Genomic DNA, 25,104 nt, shown 5'->3' with positions numbered 1-25,104 from the left:
GACCACACACGCAATGTAACCGCAGCACAAACTTACGTTCTCGCAAGACAGCAAAAACATCGGGAACCATCCGATCCACACGCACAAGTTGTGGTTGACCTGATCCTACCGCAGACATTGCTAATGTTTGTGTGTGTGTAACTAGACGTTAGGATGCGTATGCCGTCGCTGGGGCCTAATTATGCACGCCCCTGAAATGGCATCTAGACGCCCTGGCACACCTGCATTTCTCTGACCACCCCCTGTCACCACCCTCAAACGGTGACTTCCTGTCAATCACTGTATGCAGTCTCTGCGTGCTCGCTGCTGTCGAATCCACATCGCAGTGGCCGGTTCACACACGTGCACTGCGATGTATATTCATGCGCAGAATGCAAACATCGACAGGCTAGGTGTGAATGCAGCCTTGTGCCCGGGTCTGAATCAGGCCCAAAGTGCTCTATGTGTAAATGGCCTGTGGCTGTGCATAGATCACCTACTCACAAGTGTGATGGCATAGATTCAGTGTGACCGATGGCAACATACTATATACTAACTCCACAACACAGGGATGACATTACTGCTCCGTAACATAATGTATTTTATTTAAACACACTTGTGTGTACATTCTTTATTGGTTCATGCTTACTGTTTTGGTTTTAACATGCTGGCAGTAAATCGTTAAGAATTGTTGGTTTCTATTTTGTTTTTTATTTTTTTGGAAGTGGAACATTCTTTTATTAAAAATCCAAAGAGGCTGGCTGCAGCTTAAACCTGCTTGAGAATCAGGTCGGCAAAAGATGAATTGCTGTGTTCTGCCTGTGGGCATGATATAACATTATGAGGGCAGCGCTGGCACCATGCGAGGCAATCGTGGAAATGCTGGCAGCATGAAATAGTGCCAAGCACAGTCATTCTACTAATGCTGCAGGAACACAAGACAAGCCCTGTCTATGTGTACATCTCCTGGCATATTCATGGCAATATGGACACAAATGTTACCTTTTCTCTCCTTAGTGCTAAGACTAATAGGTAATTACATGAAGATTAATTAACTAGGGTAAAGGTAATTAACATTTAAGACAATGGTAGCAGTAGCTCAAGAGTAATAATTATTTCCATAGATCTCTTGGCACATCTGGTCCTAGAATGAAGTTGATATTGCATGTAGAATATGGTGTGAGATCTGTACTAACAATACTTCTTGTGTATTCCCAAAACCACAGAGCCATGCGGAAGCGCCTGGTGATAGGAATTCTGACCATTGTGCTGGTAGCACTAGCGCTGATCTTGGGATTGTATTTTGGGCTGCGTTCTCAATCTCCTGTACCCGTAAAAACCGGCTCACAGATCTTTGGAAAAGCAGCTGTAGCCACTGATGCTGGAAAATGCTCTGAGATTGGCAGGTGAGTCCTTGAGATTTGCAGCATTAATTTAACACTTTGGATATAGTATACCCACTTCTTTGGGAAAGGTGATTATGATACAAAGGGTAACACAAATGTTCTAATTATTAGACTGTAGTTATACTGTATTTATATAGACTGTTAGAAAAGTTTAGTGATCATACAAGGGCATGAGTTCACAATAATGTACAGTAACAAGGGCAGTGTAATCCAAGGAGACTGCTTGGTATAACATTTAGTAGAGGGTATGTTATGAAATGTTCCTCTGAAGAGATATTATTTCACCTATATTAATTATAGAGAATAATGTATACTGTACTGTAGTTTTTGGTATAAGTATATTATAATTTATAAGTTACAGAGGATTTCTAAGTTATTTATATATTGCACACACATTCCGCAGAACTTTACAGGGAGTATTTACTATTTTCATCAGTTCCAGTGGAGTTTACAATCTAGACACACATAAACAGTAGAGTAGGGTTAATATTTGCTAATTGACCTACCAGTATATTTTAGGACAGCGGGAGGAAATGGAGTACCCGGAGGAAACACACACAAACACAGGGAGAACACACAAACTCCACAAATGTTGGAATTGAACCAATAGCCATAGCGTTCTTTGCAGCAATCTGGGAGGGGGCAGCCAGGTCGCCATGGGGGGGGGGGGGTTGTGGCACGGCATTGGTGGACGGTGCAGGGGGCATCCTGGCATGATCATGTCACACAGGCCATGCCCCTGCTATACAATGGCGATATTAAAGGCATTGTAAAGCAGGGGCAGGGCTACTTGATGCGTCCTTGACCTCCCCGAATTGCCCACTTGTGCCTGTAAGTGTGTGGCCTTGGGGTTTATGAGACCATTTAGCAACCCGCATCGGGAGACTGGCCCAATTTTCTGGGTGGTCGGGAGTGCCACCAGATTTTTGGGAGCCTTCTGGCCGTTCCAGGAGTGTAAGCAAGTACAGGGCCATAGTGCTGTGAGACAGCTAAGCTAACCACCAAATGGTAATACAAATGGTAAATTGTAATATAAAGGTATGAGACAGCAAACTCCCCATTTTACACTTGTATTTTTCTCTCTTTCTGCAGTTGTGTATGTTCTTTTCTTTGTACCTGCCTCCCTATGTGTGCCTCTGTGCACCCACCCATTTTGAGCTTGTGTGCCATTGACCCCCTCCCTCCCAATTTGTGCCTTTGCCTGCCTCATCATACCTACCACCCTCCCCCCTTTTGTGCCTTGCTTATGAAAACATAGAGTTTGAAGTAGAATTGATAATATGTAGAATTCAGGAGTTTTTCATCACAAAATGCTTCTATATAGCATAAATGTATACATCTTTTATTGTTAATTGGTGTCTAATATAGGGCCTGATTGAGCAGTGGATGGAATTACAAAGCCGCACACATGAGACTTTGCAGTTCTGTCCTGCTAATATGCAAATACTGCAGGGGGCGTCTGAAGTGAAGAGATGCCTCCTGTCGGTCGCGATGTTGTGTGGCACTGGCCAGCTGAGTATTCCTCAGCTTACGCAGGCTGGCCGGCTTGTGAAGCCGGAAGTCTACGTCCATGGATGCAGACAATGGCCTCGTCATTTCCAGAAGTGCCATTGTTTCCGGACTTCCCTACCCGCAAGCTCCTCTGACTGTCAATCAGGCAGAGCTATATTGGGGCCTGAAAGCGATCTTGCTGGACCCATTCTGCACAAGCGCATAACGGGTCCTGCGCATGGATAGATTCCGAATAATCATGAATCTGCGTGAGGTTGCCAATCTGCGTCATCTACAGAATCAGGACCATAATTACTTGAATTATGATGCTCCTCTTGTCATTTTGTATTCTTCATTTCCATTGCCAAGAGTCATCAGAAAGTAGTTCTGCCATGAATGGCTAACCACCTAGCAACAGCGGCAAATGCAGGATTTCTAGATGGGTGTTTCCATATGGTTAATTTTAGAGTGTAGCCAGCCCATGGAGGGGGCATAATTAGCACTTAACAAGATATAGGGGTATATTTACAAAAGTTACATTTTCTTTGATTTTTGGATTTGTGGTGATTTTGCTTTCCATTTTCATTCTATTTTGATCATCCGAGATTTACTAAAGTCAAAATCTAATGAAATATTGAAACCGAATTGAATATCGTCAAAACATCAGTACTTTTCCATAGACAGTGTCGGGCTGGAACACGATGGGCCTACCGGGGGAATGCAGTGGTAGGGGCCCATGCTTTGGGGTGTGGCCAGTTACCACAGGGGATGAGGTCAGCCCCCACAGAGGCTTGGACAGACAATGGAGACCATGTAACTGACCCTCTAATAGAGTAACAATGTATAATTCAAGTGTACAGTCTGAAACCTGACATTAGTGGTGGGGCCCTCAGGCAGTGGGGCCCACCAGGGATTTCCCCTGTACATAGGTGAACATAGGATCCCCTGATTTACTAATATTCGATTTGAAAATCGAACACAAAATAGAACATAACATCAAGGCGTCACCCGCGCACTGTATCACTGGGAACTCTGGCCTCTGAAGTGATCAGAGGCTTCTTTAGCCTCTGATCGCTTCAAAGGCCAGCGTTCACAGTACCAGTGAGGGTCTGCTGAGCCGGGAGCCGCATCGGAAAAACAAGAGCCGCGGGTTGGCCATCTCTGTGCTAATGGAGTGCTCAATTCCACACAGATCATTATACTGCATGTTGTGGCCACAGCTCTAGTAAAAACGTATTATAAATCTAGCTATTGTGGTCTTGATTAGATCCACTGGCCTGGAGGAGGGGATTCCAAGCAACTGCAACCCCCCCTTCAGGCCAGTACATCAATTTAAGACCACAATAGCTATATTGATTTGGACTTGTTATAACTTACATTGCTACATAGGCCTGTGTAGCAATGTAAGTTATAACAAATCCAAGGTGGATTTAGATGGGTTTTTTTTTCTGCAACAGAATTGCGATCGCAATCATTAGCATATTTTCGCAGTGAGACTACGTGCGTAATCGCAGTGCAATAGGGATCCTTACTGAATCAGGCCCTCAATCTGTACTACAGTGACCTTCCCTTTTCCTGAGTAGCTCAGTTAACAATACCTGAAGCTAATTAAACAAATTGTCTTTCTACTTGAGCAGTGACAGGAAAATAATGTTTTGAGCTTTACTTTTTCAGACTTGTATATTACACTTGGCACAGAGAAAAGATAAATAACATAAAGCATTGCCCTGCTTAATAAACAATTTCTGCTTCAGCTCATTTAGCTTGTTAAAGTAAAGTTTTCTAACAATCTTGGAAAAATAAATCATTCGCTTTCTGTAATAGGCAACTACACTATATCACAACTTTCCTGCAAATGACATTGAAGGCTCCCATAAAGCCATGCTCTCTAATCTCTGTAACCCATTGTTATCCACCTTTTTGTTTTTTAGGGATTTGTTTAGGTGCCAGTGTGCCATCATTATTATAGTCTCAGCAGTGTATAAAAAAATGCAAATAAAATAAAAAAAACTTGTGTGTGTGGTTCGGGTTCAGGCATTGTGTTTTAAATTAATAACATTCATTAGGTGCCAATCTGCCTATAAGCACAGTGAGTGGCAGCAGTGTGTAAAAAAAAAAAAACTTCAGTGCCAGGCAGTGGCACTGTGTTACAATAATGGTCAGTAGGTGCCATGTCACTGCGGTAAATATAGAATTACAAAAAGTAACAGCGCTCAACTGGAATGAAAACATTTAATCATTTAAAAAGGCATACAAGATACCAATATGCATATAATTTAAAATGTGCAAAAAGTACATAGAAACAATCCAATCCACCAGTCACATTGGCCTCATTTAAATGCTGGGAGGCTTAGATGATAGTCCAATAAGTATTGATCCAATTGTACTGAGCATGTGCAGTTCTAAAGTCAGTCCAGACTCATAATTACCAAATCCAGTGTCCGCTTATATTTTTGGATATCTCCCTAGAGATATATCAGAACAAGATCACTACCCGAAATTTCACCAAAGAGGTGGGATCGAATGCATATTTGCACTACAAAAGCTCACACCAAATGACTTGGAAACGCAATATTCCTAAAAGTCAACTTATGCGTTTAAGGAGAAATTGTTCTGATTTAGAAAAATTTAAATTACAGTCAGACTCTATGATGGAGGCTTCCAGGGTGAGAGGTTATCCAGAAGATCTCATTAGGAAAGCCTTCTCTGAAGTGCTTGTCATGGATAGAGAAACATTATTCAAACCGAAAAAGAAAGAAATGAATACTATTGGAGTTATAGATAGAGAACTAGCATTTATTTCAACATATACGGATTCACAGAGAGAGATAAAAAATATTATAATAAAAAATTATGATATTCTTAAACAAGACAAAATCTTAGGTGAATTGATTCCTTCTAAACCAAATTTTATTTTCAGACGCAACAAATCCCTTAAAAATGTATTAGCCCCCAGCCTACTAAAAAATTTGGAAAGAATGAATCCTAGTATCAGTTGGCTTCCTACTAAACCAATGGGGTGCTTTAAATGTGGAAGTAGTCGTTGTACCACCTGTGATTATATAGCAAATGGGACAAAAAGTGTTAGTATACCTAACAGTGGGGAGATATACTCTATAAAGGAGTTCATTAATTGTAGCTCTAAGTATGTTGTGTATGTCCTCACTTGTGGGTGTAATTTAAAATATGTGGGCAGAACAACTCGTTGCCTGAAAATCCGTTTTATGGAACACCGAAGAAACATAATCAATCAGGTTCCATCCCATAGTGTCTCCAGACACTTCCAAGAATGTCATAAAGGGGATCCAAGTTCATTGAAATTAATTGGTATTGAAAAGATCTCCCTGACCACCAGGGGAGGCGATCGCTTTAAACTCTTATGCAAACAAGAATTGTTTTGGATATTTAAGATGGACTCTCTATACCCTAGAGGCTTAAATGAAATGCTAGAGCTTAATTCCATTTCTTGCTAACATCTTGTTCATTTAATTTAACATGTATATATATATAAAACACTCTTTTAGTAATCCTCTATACCTAATATCTCATTGTGTTTGGAATTTTGAGTTTTATCTATAGTTCTATTGATTCATTAGTATTTACATTATAGATTATTTATGTATTATACAATTTTTCTATATTGGTCTTCCTTAGACTAAGACTTTTACGTCTTGTGATACATAATATTTGAGATTATATCAATATATACTGTGTCCCCTTTCTTATATATGTTCAATGTGTTGGCACACTATAGCGCTATGGTTGCCATGTGACATTGAATTTTGTCACGTGAGCGCTATTTTGTTCCACCATATGTTTACGAGTTACCTTGACTACCCCCTTTTTTCCCTCCCCCGTGTGTAGCTGACGTCACGCTACATGGTGGAGGGAGAATAGAAAAAATGAGTGATATTGATCCTCCCGAATCACGTGACTCTGCCACAATACGTCAGCACGCTACTACGCTATTTGCGTCACGTGACACTGAGTTGCGTCACGTGATTACTATTAGACCTATCACCAGCCATGTTTATAAGTTACCTTGGTTACTCCCCTATCCTCCACGTGTGGTTTGTTTACACCGCGCGGCAGAAGGACAACGGGAGAGACAGGCGGCATTAACAACTATGGGCCTGATTCAGAGCCGGTCGCTATTTGCGCTCGCTCGTCCAGAAAATAGGGGTGGCTATTCAAATGAACCGTTCGCTGTTTGCGGTCTGTTCACGCCTCTAGGTCTGAACGAGCGAACAAAACTTGCGTTCGTTTTTTGGGAAACTACGCCCCCTGGCCACTCGCATTCCTACGTCATGTCCGCTATTTATTAGATTAATCGAGTACATCGAACAGGGTATGAACTGCTCGCTATTCTTGTGGTTGGTTTTTGCTACCACAATTTTGCGAGCAGTTCTGGCTCTAAAATAACCCAGTGATGTGGTCAATGACGCTGCTGTTTTAAATATGCACACCCATAAAACGCCCGTTTTGACCTTTAAGCACGCCTGCGATCGGATCTCCACTCCCTGTTTTCAAGCACCTTCCCCTGTTACCACCCACATACGCCTCATCCTGTCACTCAAATTAGCAGGCATTCGCTATTTTGCGAGCACATGAATTTCGGCCGCACTGACTGGTTCGCGCATGCGTATAACGATCCGTACGCATGCGCAGTTGGGCAAACATCGCTCGGAGCGAACGAGCTGCCGCTTACGAGTGGCTCTGAATCAGGCCCTATGATCGGACCGCTTGCCTCACTTTATATAGAGATTCCTTGATCTGGGTAAGTCTGTCTCCTTTTTATTATATTATTTATGTGAATGTTTAAATACAGGAAGGTCTCCTTTTACAAATTGCTTGCTAATTAAGAACAGATGACAATTAGGAGCCATCTTGGACATGCCATATAAAAAGCCCTTACAGCAGCCATGTCACCACCTTTGAAAAGGATTGGCTGCCTCTCTACATCATCCATCCACCTTAGAAGTGCCGATACATGGTCAAAGCAACGTGCCATTCAGCCACACAAACGAACTGCCAAAACCTCTGCCCGGGGACCAACTCTTGCGGAAGCCTAACAGCACTGCTAATTAGGACCCCTCAATATAAGCGGACACTGGATTTGGTAATTATGAGTCTGGACTGACTTTAGAACTGCACATGCTCAGTACCATTGGATCAATACTTATTGGACTATCATCTAAGCCTCCCAGCATTTAAATGAGGCCAATGTGACTGGTGGACTGGATTGTTTCTATGTACTTTTTGCACATTTTAAATTATATGCATATTGGTATCTTGTATGCCTTTTTAAATGATTAAATGTTTTCATTCCAGTTGAGCGCTGTTACTTTTTGTAATTCTGTTTCATATTGTTGAGGACTGACTACCCTCTTTTTATACAGCTGCTCATAGTTGATTATACTATTTTATTTGTCATTGTTGCACCCATCTCAGAGCTTCTGCAGTGCTATCACTGTGTGTTGTCTTTACTGCGGCAAATATATAATGCTATCAGTAGATATGGATCTTGATCAGTCGATAGAGCAGGAGCAGCAACCAAGTACGGCTACTGTCAGTCATGATGATACTACCGTGTTTCCCCGATAATAAGACACTGTCTTATTTTTTTTTTTTGTTAACAAAAACACCATAGGGCTTATTTTCGGGGTAGGTCTTATATTAATTTTGACAGCAGTGCCCTTATGCAGGCCCCCCCTTGCAGAAGTGTCCCATATGCAGGCCACCCCCTTGCATGCCCCCTTGCAGAAATGCCCCTTATGCAGGCCCCCCCCTTGCAGAAGTGCCCCTTATGCAGGCCCCCCCCTTGCAGATGTGCCCCTTATGCAGGCCCCCCCTTGTGGAAGTGCCGCTTATGCAGGCCCCCCCCTTGCAGGCCCCCTTGTGGAAGTGCCGCTTATGCAGGTCCCCCCCCTGTAGCAGTGTCCCTTATTGCAGTGCACTTACCTGACTCGCCGCCGTCCGGGATGTCGCTCTCACCTGCGCGCTGACTGGATCTAACATGATCCAGCAGGCGCGGCCGCACAGGATCCTCAGCGTGCGGGTGACGTCGTGACGTCACCCGCGCACTGCATGACTGGGAACGCTGGTCTCTGCAGCGTTCCCAGCTCAAAATGAGTTCAGGTAGGTCTTATTTTCGGGGTAGGGCTTAATTTGGACCGGGTTTCAAAATTAAGGGTAGGTCTTATTTTCGGGGTAGGTCTTATTATCGGGGAAACACGGTAGTACTTCAACATCTACTAAAGCTGGTGCTCAAGGGCATAGAGGGTTTAAGAAAGGGTACCTGAAATCAAAACCATATTAAACAAAAACCCATCACCTTTTAATAATGGAGTTTCCTGATGAGAAATATATAAAATTGCCAACATGCCATACACCACAGGTGGTGGCAAGGAAAGTCTCAGGCCTTGGCCTTTAATTGTGAGTGGTGGTTCTGCAACTACTGTCAGTCAGGCATATCCTTCTAACCTCACATAACGATGCAACACCTTCTCACTCAGAAAAAAAAACCCTAAGGGCCAAATGTAATAAGGTGAGAGTTTAGAAAATGTGAGAGTTTAGCAGTAAACTCTTACATTGGTCGAGTTTTATTTTCAAAATGGGAAAACATCTGGATGAGATTTTAAATTGTGAGGTTTTTTTTAGTCTGAAAAACACGAGTTTGGTCTGTTGCTTTGTTCTCGGCCACTATTACATTGGCTGATATTAAAAAGTGTGAGAAAACTCTCACATTTTCTAAACTCTCACCCTATTACATTTAGTCCTATGGCTGAAGAACAAACTGTGTGTTCAGAAACGGCACCTTACCCTCTCCACAGGGATTTGTGATGTGTGAGTTTGAAATTTCGGATACTGTACTCGTCCACCATTTCTGCACCCTCTGCAAATGTGGGGATGTGCAGTACAAGCAAAGATGGGATATTTGTGTAGCTGATGCCATGAGGATGTTGATGATGAGAATGTTGTTTGTGTAAGCCAGGCACCAGTGGCAGCAGCTCTTGCCTGTGATAAGAAGGCCATTGTCATGCCTGGGTTTAAGACCAAAAATTCCACTTCATATATGTGGAATTATTTTTACCCAAATCCTGATAACAATTATCAAGCCATCTGTAGTGTTTGTAAAGCCAAAATAAGTAATGGTATGGACGTTAACCATCTAGGAACTTACTCCCTGTTCCATCATTTGCAGCAAGTACATGCAAAGTTTTTGTCAAAATCTGCTAAAATAATACCAAGCAGTCTGCGATCAGATAGCTTGCATCTCTCAGCTAGATCCCAGCACATGTAATCTCCACTGCCAACACCTTCATCATCAAACTATTCATTAATGATCGGATGTAGTCAGGGGCGTATTAAGAGAGGAGGAAGCCCGTGTTCACTCCCCATCCGGGGCCGCCTCCTCTCTCCCCGGCGCCCGTCAGCGAACTGACAGCAGTGGTAGTCTACTGCGCATGCACAGATCACGGGAAAATGGCATGGCAGCCATTTTCCCGGTGATTTCCTCCTGCACATGTGCAAAATGCTGGGAAAATAGCCACGGCAGCCATTTTCCAAGTGTTTTCTGTAGCACTACTCCATGGGACATCTGAGAGGTAAGTTTATATATAAAAAAAAGTGTGGGTGCAGGGTGTGGACTCAGAGGCCCATGTGCACTGCATGCCCTGCACCTATTATAAATATGCACCTGGAGGTAGTCCTCTTGCATCCAATTTGTTAAGGCTAACTGAGTGCTCCCCCATCCAGGATTTCCCAGAAGAATCCATGAGCTGCTGCTGGGGGTGAATCTTCATCCCAGGAGCGGACCATTAAGACTACTAGTAGATTCAAACAACAATTGACTGTGAAATAATCCTTTGCTAGAGGAAGCAAGTATGAAAGCTGCCATCCAGTTGGACAGTGGATCACTGAAGCAATGATGGCTATGCTAGTATTAGATCTGCATCTAATATCTGCCATTGATGCATCTAGTTTTAGACTGTTAACTGAGGTCCTGTGTTCCCGCTATCAAATTCCATCTCTGTTCCATTTTATCAGAAAAGCAATTCCACTCCTGTACCAGGACGTTAAAAGCACCTAATTCTTGTCCTACAAAATGCCATTTTACCCACTATACACACAGATATGTGAACAGGTAGTAGTAGTCAAACTAAAGATTACATGACTGTGACAGCCCACTGGGGAGTGTATCACCTTCAGTAGCAGTATGTAACACAAAGCACAAGTGAAGGGGAAGCCCAAGCTGTGTATGGCATTGCAGTGGCTAATATTTGCACGCCCCTGAAATGGCGTGGAAACGCACTGGCACACCGCTGTTTTGCCAACCACTCCCTTGTCACCACCCCCAAATGGTACTTCCTGTCAATCACTCTGTGATGGGTCTGCATAGTCACTGCTTACAGGCTCAATCTCAGTGGGGTCTTCGTGCATGTGCAGAATGCAACAATCGGACGATTGTGCGCATAATCACAATAGTGATCCTTATGGACTCAGGCCCAGAGATCTTAAGAGATGCAAATAGCTCCTTGTTAGCAAGTTGGCAGCAAAAGTGGCACATGACACGAGAACATCTTCTCCTTCAGTTTCTCCTGCAACTGCTGCTGCCAGGAAATAGAGCTTTCCCAAAAGACTCACTGGTGATGAGGATGAGGTGGAAGGAGGCTTCTCTATGAGGTCTAAAACAATTGCCCAAACTTAGTGACACCTCTACCGTGACTCGATCTGATCCGGTAACCATCCATAGGATGGTGGAGGATTATTTTAATGATAGCAGAAAAATGAGCATATCAGACAGTCCCTTTTGACTACTAGGAGGAAAAAAGGCAATTTGGAGCCCTTTGTACCAACTCGCTATGCTTTACTTAAGCTGCCCACCCTCCAGTGTGTACTCAGAACAAGTGTTTTGCACAGCCAGGAACCTTGTGACCGATTGGTGTAGGAGCCTACTTCCACAAAATATGGCAGAGATGATATTCATAAAAATGAACAACAAATTTCATGAGAAAGACCTTACCCACCAATTACAACAAAGTACAAAGACTTCTGTAATGGTGGACTCCAGCGGGGATGAGTTAATATTGTGTGATGATAACACTGATGAGGATGAGTATGATAATGACATAATTTTCCCACTGTAGAGAAGAGACATTAACAAAACAACACTGTTAGCTGCCTTAAGTCCATTGGCCAAGCTCTTCAGCCACAAAAGTGGCAGTCCCTGTCGCTGCACTTTTTGGTTTGTTAAACTGTGCATGTCCTTTTTAATATACAACATAAGGGAGGGTGGGAGGCCGAAGGACAATTCCATCTTGTACCACTTTTCTGCCACTGCTGTGTGGTAAAGTTTCATAGATGTGCTATTCTTTAAAACTGCCACTTGTTTGTGCCACTGTCTCTTAGTTTAGTCAGTCAGCTCGCTGCAGCCTTTGGCCAAACAATATTATGAGCTGTGAAGTGGTCATAATTGACTGGAAATGAATGTAATTGAGGTTAATTGATGTTAATAATACTGTAGAAAGAAAATAGGCACAAATTACATGATTTTACCTGTTTTAAGCATTTTTTTTTAAATACATCAGGGTGGTTTTACAAAACCAAAACTTGAAAATTAATACCGCTACAAAACCAAAACATGGGAGTCAGTGCACAACTCTAGTGTTAATACAGGTGATCTAAGAGTGAATATTTAGTTTGGAGAGAATTACGACAATGTAATTTTCACAGTTCAGAGTAAACAGTAATGAAAGGGTAGAGAACTTATGGTTCACCCCTGCATCGCCATATCTGGAAAAATAACTTGTTTTTGAATTTATGCAAGGATAAAAAATCTTTCAAGGTAAAAACATCAAAATTACAACAGGTATTTTTAAGAATAACATTTTCGCTATTTTAATCATCACTGTGACAATTTAAAACTGGCTCATATTTTTATTGTTATCCCCCTGTTCCTGTGAATGAAACCTGAACTCAAAATATATATATAATTTATAAAAAAAAAATAACATTTGGTGCTATGCCAGTGTGTACCACAAAACAAACAAATCAAAAGTCCATAGACAGTGACATGGGCATAGGAAAATCCACTAGTATGGGATAGCCAGGCTCCTTCTCTTGATGCATACCAACTTCTCCAACCTAAAATATAGCATATTACAGAAGCGCCTCCTAGTGCAATAGTATATGAGCATCACCAAAGTGGATAAATTCAAAGTATAGGTGGACCCATACCAAAATTGATTTTTAAAACTGCTTATCTCAGTTTCTTGTAATGATCCTCACAAAGTCATCAACCATGTTTTGGTTTCAAAGGTTTTAAGACAGATCCAAAGTACATAAAATATATAAAACAGGAACAGTCCTAGTGTAATCTGATTTACATGTAAAAACACAGGTACATAAGTGAATGCCCATACATGAAAATAGAGAAATGACAGCTTATCTGAATAGCAGCATTTTTACCCAACACGTTTCGTCCAAGAGGAGCTGTGTCTTATCCTTCTGACTTCCTCAGGGGTAATGAATAATCTCTTGTGCTGAAAGGGGTTTTTATAAGGCAACCCATTATCATAATTAATTAAGAAATTGGGAATCCAAAATGGCCGAAACAGGATATCCTGTAATGTGAAGTGGTGTATACCAAACACCAAGTGCTATAAAAACTTTGCATTAACTTGCAATTAGATAAAATGAATAACCAATAATATAAATGAAAGGGGCAAAGTTAAGTGAGCTCTTATATGCTCCTAATAGCCCCATATTAGGGAATTTGTAGCTTCGAAAGCTGGAAGTACCCCTGCAATTCCCGGAACCGGAAATAGGTGTTCGGGAATGAAACAAGAACAGAGCACCTCCATTCACACTATAAATCTAATAGGAAGTTCCCTTTTGGTGTCCGAAGTACCACAATAAAGTTGGCCACCAAAGCCAGAAGTCCACAATCCGGGATCCGATACCAGAAGTAGCCTGTATATATGCATTGGATTGTGCATCACATGACTAACAGCAGAACAGTGTTTTTATTCGAGGTTCCTCACTGTAAGTATAATTTAAATAAAAACTGCTCTAACTGGATTCCCATAATTGTATTAAGAGTATTGTCAATGGGCACCATCTTTGTTAAGGGCAATACGCCCCTAAATCCAAAATTAAACCTAGTACACATGATATATGGAATTGTACTAGTAAACATTTTTCATATGTCACATACATAAAAAATCATAGATATACATAATATCATATATTCCAAACAAAGGATACAAAGAGAGGTTACAAAGGCATATATTAATAAAAACAAAATTTTACAAAAACATTGCACAAAAAAGACCATTTTTCTATTTTAGATAATAGTCGATATCGCCACCCCTCTCCCCAATTTTTACAAGTTCAATCACTTGACAAGTCAACTCCATAGGGTCTGAATTACGAACCAAATTATAATGTTTAGGAACAGAGTGGTTAATCAATTTGTTTTTAATCCCACTAATATTTTTCTGCATTCTAATCTTGAAGGGTCTCTTTGTTTTCCCCACATAGATCATATTGCAGGGACATCTTAACATTTATATAATTGAGCACGTATTACAAAATGATGAAACTTTGTATAGTGAATTTTGATGTTCTGTCTTTATTTAAAAAAACCTTTTCAGGTCTCGCTATATAATTAGAAATAATGCATTTTCCACACTGGTAACAGCCTTGATAATTTAACAGCATAACCTTATCCTTCTCAGCCCAAACTAAGCTGGGAGCTAAGATATCTCTCAAGTTCTGTGCCCTTCTAAAAACAACTTTAGGTCAGTCTGGCAAAATTTATTTCAATATGGGATCTAACGGCAAAATCCCCCAATGTTTTTTAGAAGAATTTCTAATTAACCTCTTGTGACTGTTGTACCTAGTAATAAACAATACCAACTTTTTACTTGAATTTTCATCATTATGCTTATAGCTCAGTAAATCCTCTTGCCGCTTCATTTACCAGTGCTTCTGGATAACCTCATTCCAAAAAGCATTATCATAGTACTGTATTTGTTCACGACCCTTGTCTATATCACTACAATTTCTATGAATCCTACAAAATTGGGACTTAAGTGTGTTTGATTTCCAGCATTCTAAATGGCCACTTTTATAGTGCACATAACTATTGGCATCTGCTTGTTTAATATAGAAGCTAGTATTAACTTTTTTTGTTTTCACATCTCCTTCAAGCCTAAGATCCAAAAATTCAATGGAGTCTACCACTTATTTGTGATGTAAAAGTTAGATTAATATCATTAACCTGTAAATGGTCAATAAAATCAGAAAAAAAGAAACATCCCATACCATGATGATATCATCAATGTACCTCTTAAAGAGGATGATATGATGCTTATACAGATTGTTGTTATATATGACCTCATTCTCCCATACTCCCATAAACAAGTTAGTGAGACTGGGGGCCATAAAAGTGCCCATGGCAGTCCCGCATAATTGAATATAAAATTCCTCCATAAACTTAAAATAATTATGTTAAAGTATAAAATACATTAATTCACCAATAAAATCGCTAAATCCAGTTTCCAAATTTGGGTCACATCTTAAATATCCCTTAACAGCCTCAACACCTTTCTTATGTTCTGTTGATGTGTACAGAGCCTGTACATCGATGGTCACCCATTTGTAATGTGGCTCCCAGCTAAATTTTTAAATATATTCAGTACCGCTACAGAGTCTTTCAGATAAGAGGGCAGGTTTTGTACATATTTACTAATAGAATCTTCTACATACTCAGATAGGTGGGCGGTCAGAGAGTCCATGACCACCACTATTTGACGACCTGGCAGGTTTGATAAGGTCCTGTGGACCTTAGGCAGGTGGTAGAAAATTGTATTCTTTGGTAATTTATGACATAAAAACTTGTATTCACCTTGAGTCAAAAAACAAAATTCTTTAGCTCTTTTTGTAAGGCTACTATAAACTTTTCAGTAGGATCTATAATAAATTTCTTATAAGATTTTTTTATCACCAAGTAATCATTTGGCTTCTTCAATATACTCCTGCCTGTTCATATTAACAATACCCCCCTCCCTTATCAGCTTGCTTGATAATAATGCTCTAAATATCCCTCGGGTCTTTGAGAGCAGTATTCTCCATCACATTCAGATTATGTGTTACAGGTTTATATTCTCGATCTCACAAATCCTTCTTTACAGCTTCATAAAAAACATTTTAAAATTTGTCCTTAGGCTCAAGAGGATAAAATTTAGAACTTTGTTTCAAACCAGATTTCGATGAATTTTCAAAAATATTTATGATAGCTCTATCCTGGTGTAAGAAATGTTTCTTAAGTATACCTTTCTGATAAACTTAATATCAAATTCAATTCAAACGTATTAGGTGGCTTAAGGGGTGCAAAGGTTTGATAGGTAGATAGATATATCTATCTATCTGTATTATCTCTCTCTCTCTCTCTCTCTCTCTCTCTCTCTCTCTATATATATATATATATATATATATATATATATATATATATATATACATGAAGCTATGGGCATGTTAGGGGGCGGCAGCCATAAGTGTTTCACAGATCAACAAACTACTATAACCTTGTGATATATGAACAAAGACCCTTATTCAGCAGTGCACATGCAGATTCCCGATGATCGGGAATCTGTGCAGGCGCCTGACCCGTACTGCGCATATGCAGTATGGGTCCTGCGTGATCGCAAGCAGCTCGGCAGCAGACTGTCAGTGATTGACAGCCTGCTGCCGTGAGGGGGTGGCGATGGTCTCCGTTGCCGCTGATGGGGGGCTGGCTTGCGTGACCCCATGGGTCACTTAGCCGGCCGATATTCCCACAGATTATCTGATGCTGCGTTGTACAGCAGGAGTACATGATGCCTCCTGCTGCATTACCATATCTGCAAGGATGGAATTGCAAAGCTGCTTGCGTGCAGCTTTGCAATTCCATTCCGTACTGAATTAGGCCCAAAGACTCCACTATAAATCACCATTATAAAAACGCCACCATATTACAGCTAAACTACAACAATATAGCACATACCACACAATCCACCACATAACTAAATACTATAACTACACAATAAACAGTATATATTTCCCCCATCATCAAAGCCATATATTTCACACATTAAACTATGTAATCCAAGTTCCATTATCTGGCGATATGTGGGTTACCAAACAGAAGAAAGTGCTATGATACTTGGGAAGGACAGAAAGTGCCAGGTTCTCAATCCAGGTGTTCCTGAGTCCACTGTGTGCCCCAGAGTGCCTGTTTTTTGAGGTGATATATTTTCCTCTGTGTGTGTCCAACTTAGGAAGTGGTCATGACCTTTGTCTAGTCAGGGGCGCCAAGAGGTGGGGGAAACGGGTACTAATTACACAGGTCCGGGCTTGTTGGAGGGGCCTGGCGGGGGGCCCGTGTCTGATGCCGACCCACCCTCCCTCTCACGCTGCTGTGTGCTGGGCTGCAGTGGGATACTGCTTGCTGTCTCCCACTGCAGTCTCCTCCAGCTGTGGGGGGGAGCAATCACACTGATCGCACCCCCCCACTCCTAGATTCTCCATTTGCCAGGCGCAGCTGCAATTTTGTTACCACCGGCGCCCTTTCTTGTTAGGGGGCACTACTACTGTGAGCACTAATATTGTATGGCACAATGTGTATAAGGGGTACTACGGTGTGGTACACTATACTGATGAAAAGGGGCACATCTTAAAGGCACGCCCCCTTTTCTGACATGCAGTCACACTTGCCACCTGTGATAAAGACTGTAAGAAAGTCTGCCTTCACATAGAGCAACTTATATAAAATTAATACTTAAAACAAGTTAGACAACCTTGGTCAGTTTCTACAATAAAAGGGATACCGCAAGCATGGGGTTCCCTTTCTATAGTAACAACAGCTCAAGCTTGTCAGTGTGGGGTTGGTGCCTTTATGGTGGAGAGGCCACAAAAAACCTTGGGGTAGATATACTAAAGCTTTTAAAAGTGTAGGCGTTACCAATAACAACCAATCAGATCCTCACTATCATGTCACAAACCGCCGATACAACTCCCAGCTCACACATGCTGAACTGACTCCAGCCAGAAGCGTGTATGTTGTAGGAAGCCAACACTGAATGCCAAGATTTAATACAGACATGCATAAAATGTTAATATGTTAAATATTTGCTGTTGAATGAAATTATGATAGTGTGTCGGCTTGTGAGTGTAATATACCAACACAATGCCAATAGTGGGCCTATTCAGCTTGGATTGCAGTTGCTAATATGCACGCAGTTGGCCGATTGTTGCATGCTGCGCATGTGTACGCATTGCAATGCGCGTGTGCGAACCAGTCAATGCGATCGAGACTGTGATCGCAGAGGTTGCGCAGACCCATCTCAGAGTGATTGACAGGAAGTGCTGTTAATGGGTGGTGACGGGGGGGGGGGGTCGGATGAACGCTGGCGTGCCATTGTGTTCGCATGCCGCTTCAGGGGTGTGCATAAATTAACCACTGCGTAGCCATACGCAGTGTGAGGTCTCATAGCTTGCGTTGCTGTTAGCAATTTCTGAGTAAGGTTAGGGCTTGTGCAAGTGTGCGTATGGGTCCGATGTTACTCGATTGTACCAATGGTTTCGCTATTCTGCTAAGTATTACAGATGTGCGTATGGTAAAGTGGGCTGAGTTTGCATTGCGATCGCAGTGCACTGCCTTGCTATTGCAGTTGAACTGCGTGCTTATGCAGCATTGAAATCCGTAGTGTATCTGCACATTAAAATGCCAAATACCTTTTGTCAATCATTCTGAACAATATATACACATACTGGGATATATACCAGTCACTATTTGCAGATTATTAGCATCAATAGTGTGTCGATATAGAAGTCGGAGTATACAGAGACACTGCAAATTATATCAAATAGTGCACATCTATATACTGAGACACGCTGAAGAGTGGACGTAATTTAAAAGATACAACACTCTGGGCCTGATTCAGCAGTGTACGCTAGTGCACTGCTGAACGCAGATTCCCGATGTTTGGGAATCTGCGCAGGACCCGTTCTGCGCGTGTGCAGAATGGGTCCTGCTAGCTCACTCACAGACTGTCAGTGGTTGACAGTCTGCTGACGTTTTTGGGCGGGGAGGGGGCGGCGATGCCCTCCATTTCCCGAAACTGAGGTATGTCGTCGACGTTGCGGGGGAGGGAAGAAGTCAGGATCTCCATCAGCTGAAGGAGATTTCCTGGCCTCTTCCTCTAAACTGCGGCGGCTGTCTGTGTGACACCATGGGTCACCGCAGCCGGCCGATGGTACGCAGATTTTCTGATACTGCGTTGGACAACGCAGCTCAAATAAGTAATACACAGGAGGCATGATGCCTTCTGCTGCATTACCATATCTGCAAGGGTCGCAATTGCAAAGCTGCCTGTGTGTATACATCATATCTACAGCCTGCGTGCATACATCATATCTATAGCCTGCGTGCAGCTCTGCAATTACAATTCTTGCAGAATCAGGCCCTGTGTCTGAACTGGATTACTGAGTAGTTTTTGATCACGGAGTAAATACTCTGCTGTTTTTATCATTAATTAGTCTATTAGGTGACTGTTAATATTAAAATTATTAACATACTTTACAAAATATGATTGAAGATTCGCAGCAACCCATCTTTAACTGAAACTAAACACTTAAAAGTATGGGACGTACTGAACATGAACCTACACAATGGCATTTATTTAATATGTGATAAATCATGGGGAGGAAAACAGAAATATAAAAGGGGAATTTCAGAATTAAACTTTGCAGCGCACAGCTGTTTGACTCAAAAAATATCTAAATAAAAAGGATTCTTCAGTATTTATAAGATTTTTTCAGAGGGCTCATATGACATATGGTATCAGATTATGAGATCAACCAATGCATATAAACTGGTTTGCTAACACCACTTTTATACTAAAGTCCTGGGTCTGAACCAGGATTTGGAACACGTTTCCCACCCGGATCAGACCCGGGACAGACCCCTTTTACACCGTGGCACCTTCGGCACCGTTCACAACGAAGCCGGGTCTGCAGTGACCCAGCTCTTAACTGCTATACTTTATCTCGGTTCACTTTATCTCCATCCAAGGCTTAGTAAATAGACCCCACAGACACAGCAGACATAATTAGTAATTCACATTTATTTCTTACTTTATTCACTTCTTTTATATTCTAACAAATTTTCGCCAGGATAACAAATTTTTTATGTAATATCCTTCTATTTTACTTGATAAAACATTAAAGGTTATGGTTAATACAACCAATAATAAACGTGACATATGGACCAAATAATGTTATAATCTCTCCGGAGTGCTCCAATAATTCTCATTCTTTTTTTTTTCTCGTTCATATTCAGTGATCATAATGTCGACATTTAACATGTCGACACCAGAATGTTGACATACTTAACATGTCAACATTTTAACCATGTCAACATTTTTGAATGTTGACATATTGTTTGTTGACCTAAAATTTAAGTCGACATTCTGACTATCAACATTTCATGCCGCACCCTTATTGGAGAGGTATTCTTGTAAACATGTCCTTTTATTAACACTGTGGCATGAGAAAAGAGCCACTGTATTATCATCTTGCTGTACTGTATCTATCCTGCTTATTATGTAGTCATATTTATCTGCCTCGCTGTTTAATAACTGCATTTTCTGTATATCTCCCATTCACAGGGATGTTCTTAAAGAAGGTGGTTCAGCAGTCGATGCTGTAATCGCTTCTCTCATCTGTGATGGTCTTATGAATGCTCACAGCATGGGAATCGGAGGCGGTGTCATACTAACAATATATGATTCTAAAACAGGTGAGAAATGGGAAGAAAGCATTAATCTTTGGTTGGAGTTCACAAATTACTGATATAGTACATATGTTTCATTTGCCTAGGCGTGGCCATTGACCATCAATGGTTTGTTGATGGCGAGTGTTTTCGCTATTGATGGGAGGCCACCGATGGTAAATATCAGTGACTGATTGCCAATGGTGAGTTCCAGCACTATGTGCATGCACGTGTGTCGGCTGTGCATAAGCATTGTCTGACAATCGATGACTCACCAACAATGGTAATTACCGATGCTGCGAAACCATAAATAGTGAGGACCATGCTGTCGATGGTCCTCACTATGCGCCTGATTCAGAGGTGGACGCAGTGTCGATGCCGCACGCACTTGGCCGATGACGTAAGTCTGCACATGCGTCTGAGTCACACAGTGCATGCATTACAACTAATGTTGGAATCGGAGTCTGTGGATTTTAGTTGGTGTACCTGAGAGGTAATGGGGGGGGGGTCTAAGTCAATGTGGGGATGTCGGTGAATGCGGCTTCATCCAAAGATGCACAGCCGCTCACGCAGAGCGCTATACTCCGGCAGAGAAACTGCGCCAGCCACAGGGCTGGTGCAAGTTTTGTTAGTGTGACAATGGTGAATCTTAAGATGCTCGAAAATGCACAGTCTGAAGATGCTACAAGTGGGCGTCTCTGTTTTTACTGTAAGTCGCACACGTGACTGCGGCAAAAGTTGCAGCCAAATCTGCGGCCAAATCCGAATCAGGACCCATGATTGTCTGTTTCAAGCGCATTCCCTGTTTGCAATATATTCATACAAATGAGAAGTTTACAAGACAGTGTAGACTAACAATGCAATTTCCCTCCATTTTGCCAGAAGAGTTTATATTTAACTGATTCTGTCTTGCACAACCTTTGTTCTATTCCTTTAGTGAAAGCTATCATTGTTTAACGCTATCAAAGGGGGGTGCTCTACCTTTCTTCATTCAGGAATGTGTATTGAAATATTAAGTTTCATAAATGGATTATTGTGTCTTAAGTAATGGAAATGTTTTATATATACAGTATATTGGCAGATTCAGTCACAGACTACTTACCAGTATTAAGTGTGAAATAATTAAAATTTGAAAAATGTGCACAATCAAAAACCACCAGCAGTGCCCACTATTAAGAATACCAGCAGAGCCTCCTATTACACACAAGGCGCAGGATAGTGCCCTTTGTACTCTGTTAGCAAAACCATCTTATCTGGAATTTCAAGAGTACAGCTGGAGATACTCTTCAAGATGGGATAGTTCGGTCATGTCTGATACGCGAATGTCATTTCTTATTTGGGGTAGATCCTAGTCATTTGTGGGAATGGCACTATGTGTTCTTGCACGCACCTCAGTGTATAACTTTATTCGTGCTTCTCATCTCTAAGAGGATAGTGGCAATGTCTGCCGTAGTACAGGGTCAGGGCGCTCATCCTCTGAGTCTCACTCACATCTAGTCTCAGGATGGTTTTGGTTTGTATGATGCTGTGTGATGGCTTCCTTTGATTGATATAATTGGACAGTTTTTGGGTATTAAACTGCTTCCTATTTGGCATGATGATGGGAAGCGCAGGCATGAAGGAGTGGTCATTGTGAGGTCATATATAGTATTTTTATATTTCCATTATATAAGGTATTAAAATGAATTTTTGAGAAAACCAACCTGCTTTTACCTTTTATAAATTTTTGCCACTTTAAAACATTGGGCTGACTCGCTGGAATGGTGCCAATACCGCCCACATCTCGGAGGCTATAGGTGGGTACACGCCTAGCAGATATATCTGCAGATCGAGTGATCTGCAGCAGGGGCGGTTCTAGATATGAGGGGGCACGTGTGCAGTCTCCGACACGGGCCCCCTCTTCTCTGCCAGGCGGCCGGCAACGCACTGAGCACTAGAGTGCGCCCAGAGTCTATAGTGTATGCACAGGTCACCGGGAAAATGGCCATGGCGGCCATATTCCCTGTACTGTACTGTATTTTAAAGTCTCTACTTTCTTTTCTAAGAACTGACTATTGTGAATCATTTAAATAACTCCGAACTCTGAATACGAGTTGTGACATCAAAAACCAACAAAACAGTCACACCAGGAAGCGGCTCCACATCCATCAGACACCGCCAGTTCCTGGTATGTAGGGCTTCATTGCCACAGATAACCCTGCGGCTAGCAATGTGCATACCTACTCTCGTGGGGTGATTCAGCAGCCTAAAAATCCACGTACATATAGAAATATCTGTGATAGAGTGTAAACGTCACAAGTCTGTACTCCTACCACTTTAACACCACCCTCTTACAGCAAATAAAACCACAGTTTTCCTCCTATAATGTTGCTCAATTTAACACCATTCATTACAAATGAATCATGAGAGAGAAGGGAATACGGTTCTATCTTTTATGCGTTTGAAGTATTTTTCTCTATGGCAGATTATACCAATTTCAAAATATTTACTCATTCAGGATGCAAATAGGGGTTACCTTAATTGGAGAGAGTACAAGATTTATTACAGCTATTGGCTTTACTCTCTAGTCAGCCGTTAATCTGAGTAAATGTCTTCCTTGTACTGTACACCATCTAATGACAAATTACTGGTAATTTTCTAAGGATTTGGGGCTCTTTTTACTACAATCCGCATTTTGTAATGCAGATTGTAGTTGGACATTACCGACTGAATTCGCATTGCGAATTCAGGCAATATCACAGGGATTTACTACAAATCCCTTGCAGGGACAGAGCTTGCGATAAAGCTCTGTCCCTGCGAATCCCCTCCACACACTTATCATGGTATTTTCGCAAAAAATACAGCTACAAGTGCCGACGCATGCGCCAACCGACCATCACTAAGCCCCGCCCCCCTGAGATAAGCCCCCCCGCGAATGCGCCCCCTCGTGACCCCCTCCCTTAATTGCACTTACCTGCAGTCATCGGTGCTCCGGTGATGTCCTCCGTGGCTCCAGTCAGCTGACCTCCCATACTGCTCTGAGACCTGGTTAGGTGATGACCGGGCACCAGTGCAGGCTGGGAGACCAGCTGACCGGAGGGGAGACATCACTGGAGCCCCGACCACCGGTCCCTGGACTCAGGTAAGTTCTTTTTTTTACAGTGAATCAGCGTGTGGTCTGTTTAGACCACACAGTTGATCACTGGGGCCGGCTCCAGGCTCTGATCTGCCCGTTAGAGCAGAGCAGGAGTCCGGTAACCGGAGGAGACCCTGGATAACGCCACCTCCAGGTGGTGTTACTATCACAGGGCTTCCTCCGGTATTTTTTCACAATTTATTTTTTGTAACTTTGGCCAGATCACATTACCCATTACAATTATGGGAAATGCGATCTGCTTACTAAAAATAAGTGATAATTAGGGCTTGGAGTAGAATTTTACGACTTCTACTCCAATTGCCCTGTAGTAACTTTAGGTGATACTAAAATAATATGAAAAGGGTGTGAAAACACCCTTTTTCACTTTATTTTAGTACACAGGTTCTCAAACTCGGTCCTCAGGACCCCAAACAGTGCATGTTTTGCAGGTCTCCTCACATAATTACTAGTGAAACAGTTAGCTGCACCTGTGGATCTTTTAAAACGTGTCAGTGACTAATGAATACACCTGTGCACCTGCTGGGTGACCTGCAAAAAGTGAACTGTGTGGGGTCCTGAGGACCGAGTTTGAGAACCACTGTTTTAGTAAAAATAATGTTAATAAATAGATACACACAGATTATGATTGGTCCATGATGTTTCTATTTCACAATATTATCAGATCCTGAAAAATATACAAAATACACATATGACTAATGCTGGGCATACACTGCCAGATAAAATGTCTGTCAGACCGACAGACATTTTATCTGGCAGCCTGCCAGCCGCAGATGTCGCCGGCATACACTGTGAGAGAAATCTCACAGTGTATTCGGCAGACATCTGCACTCCGCCCCTGGGGGAGGAGACATTTCCCTGTTCCTTCCGTAGGAAGGAACACAGGAAATGTCTGTCTGTCGGCTGCGCTGGGCATACACTGCCCGATGCGGCCGACAGTTTAACAGGTAATATCGCATCGGACGGGCATGCTGGACAATCCAGCATGCCCGACCGAGCAATATTTAACCCTCGGTCGCCCCCCCACACGCTACAATTATCGCGGCGATCCGCCGATATCGGGCGGATCGTACCGATAATTGTAGCGTGTATGGCCAGCATAACCTCTTTTGACAACACCATTATTTAACGTAAATACTGTACTGTTTACTTCAGAATGCAAATATTTAAAGCTGTGTAATACTGAAATGGAAACATTGGAGACCAGAGTAATAGAAAAGGCCTCGTTTTATATAATCATCATTTTTTAAATTTAAAACAAATACAAAAAAAATAAC

The 25,104-nt window shown here is 41.9% G+C and overlaps 1 protein-coding gene across 1 annotated transcript in view; it reads left to right on the top strand.

Annotated features, from left to right (window-relative positions):
• Positions 1 to 25,104, top strand: part of GGT1 (gamma-glutamyltransferase 1) — a 138,241-nt gene that overhangs the window by 40,319 nt on the left and 72,818 nt on the right. The window contains exons 2-3 of the mRNA XM_088477964.1: positions 1,206 to 1,385; positions 20,591 to 20,721. Coding sequence (XP_088334090.1) covers positions 1,210 to 1,385; positions 20,591 to 20,721 — 307 coding nt within the window. The 5' untranslated portion in view covers positions 1,206 to 1,209. The remainder of the gene's footprint in view (positions 1 to 1,205; positions 1,386 to 20,590; positions 20,722 to 25,104) is intronic.

The sequence above is a fragment of the Taudactylus pleione genome, unplaced genomic scaffold (genome assembly GCF_031769625.1).
Source record: "Taudactylus pleione unplaced genomic scaffold, aTauple2 ptg000205l, whole genome shotgun sequence".
Taxonomy (NCBI): Eukaryota; Metazoa; Chordata; class Amphibia; order Anura; family Myobatrachidae; genus Taudactylus; species Taudactylus pleione.
Note: the sequence above shows the minus strand (reverse complement) of the source record. Positions and strands in the feature narration are given on the sequence as shown.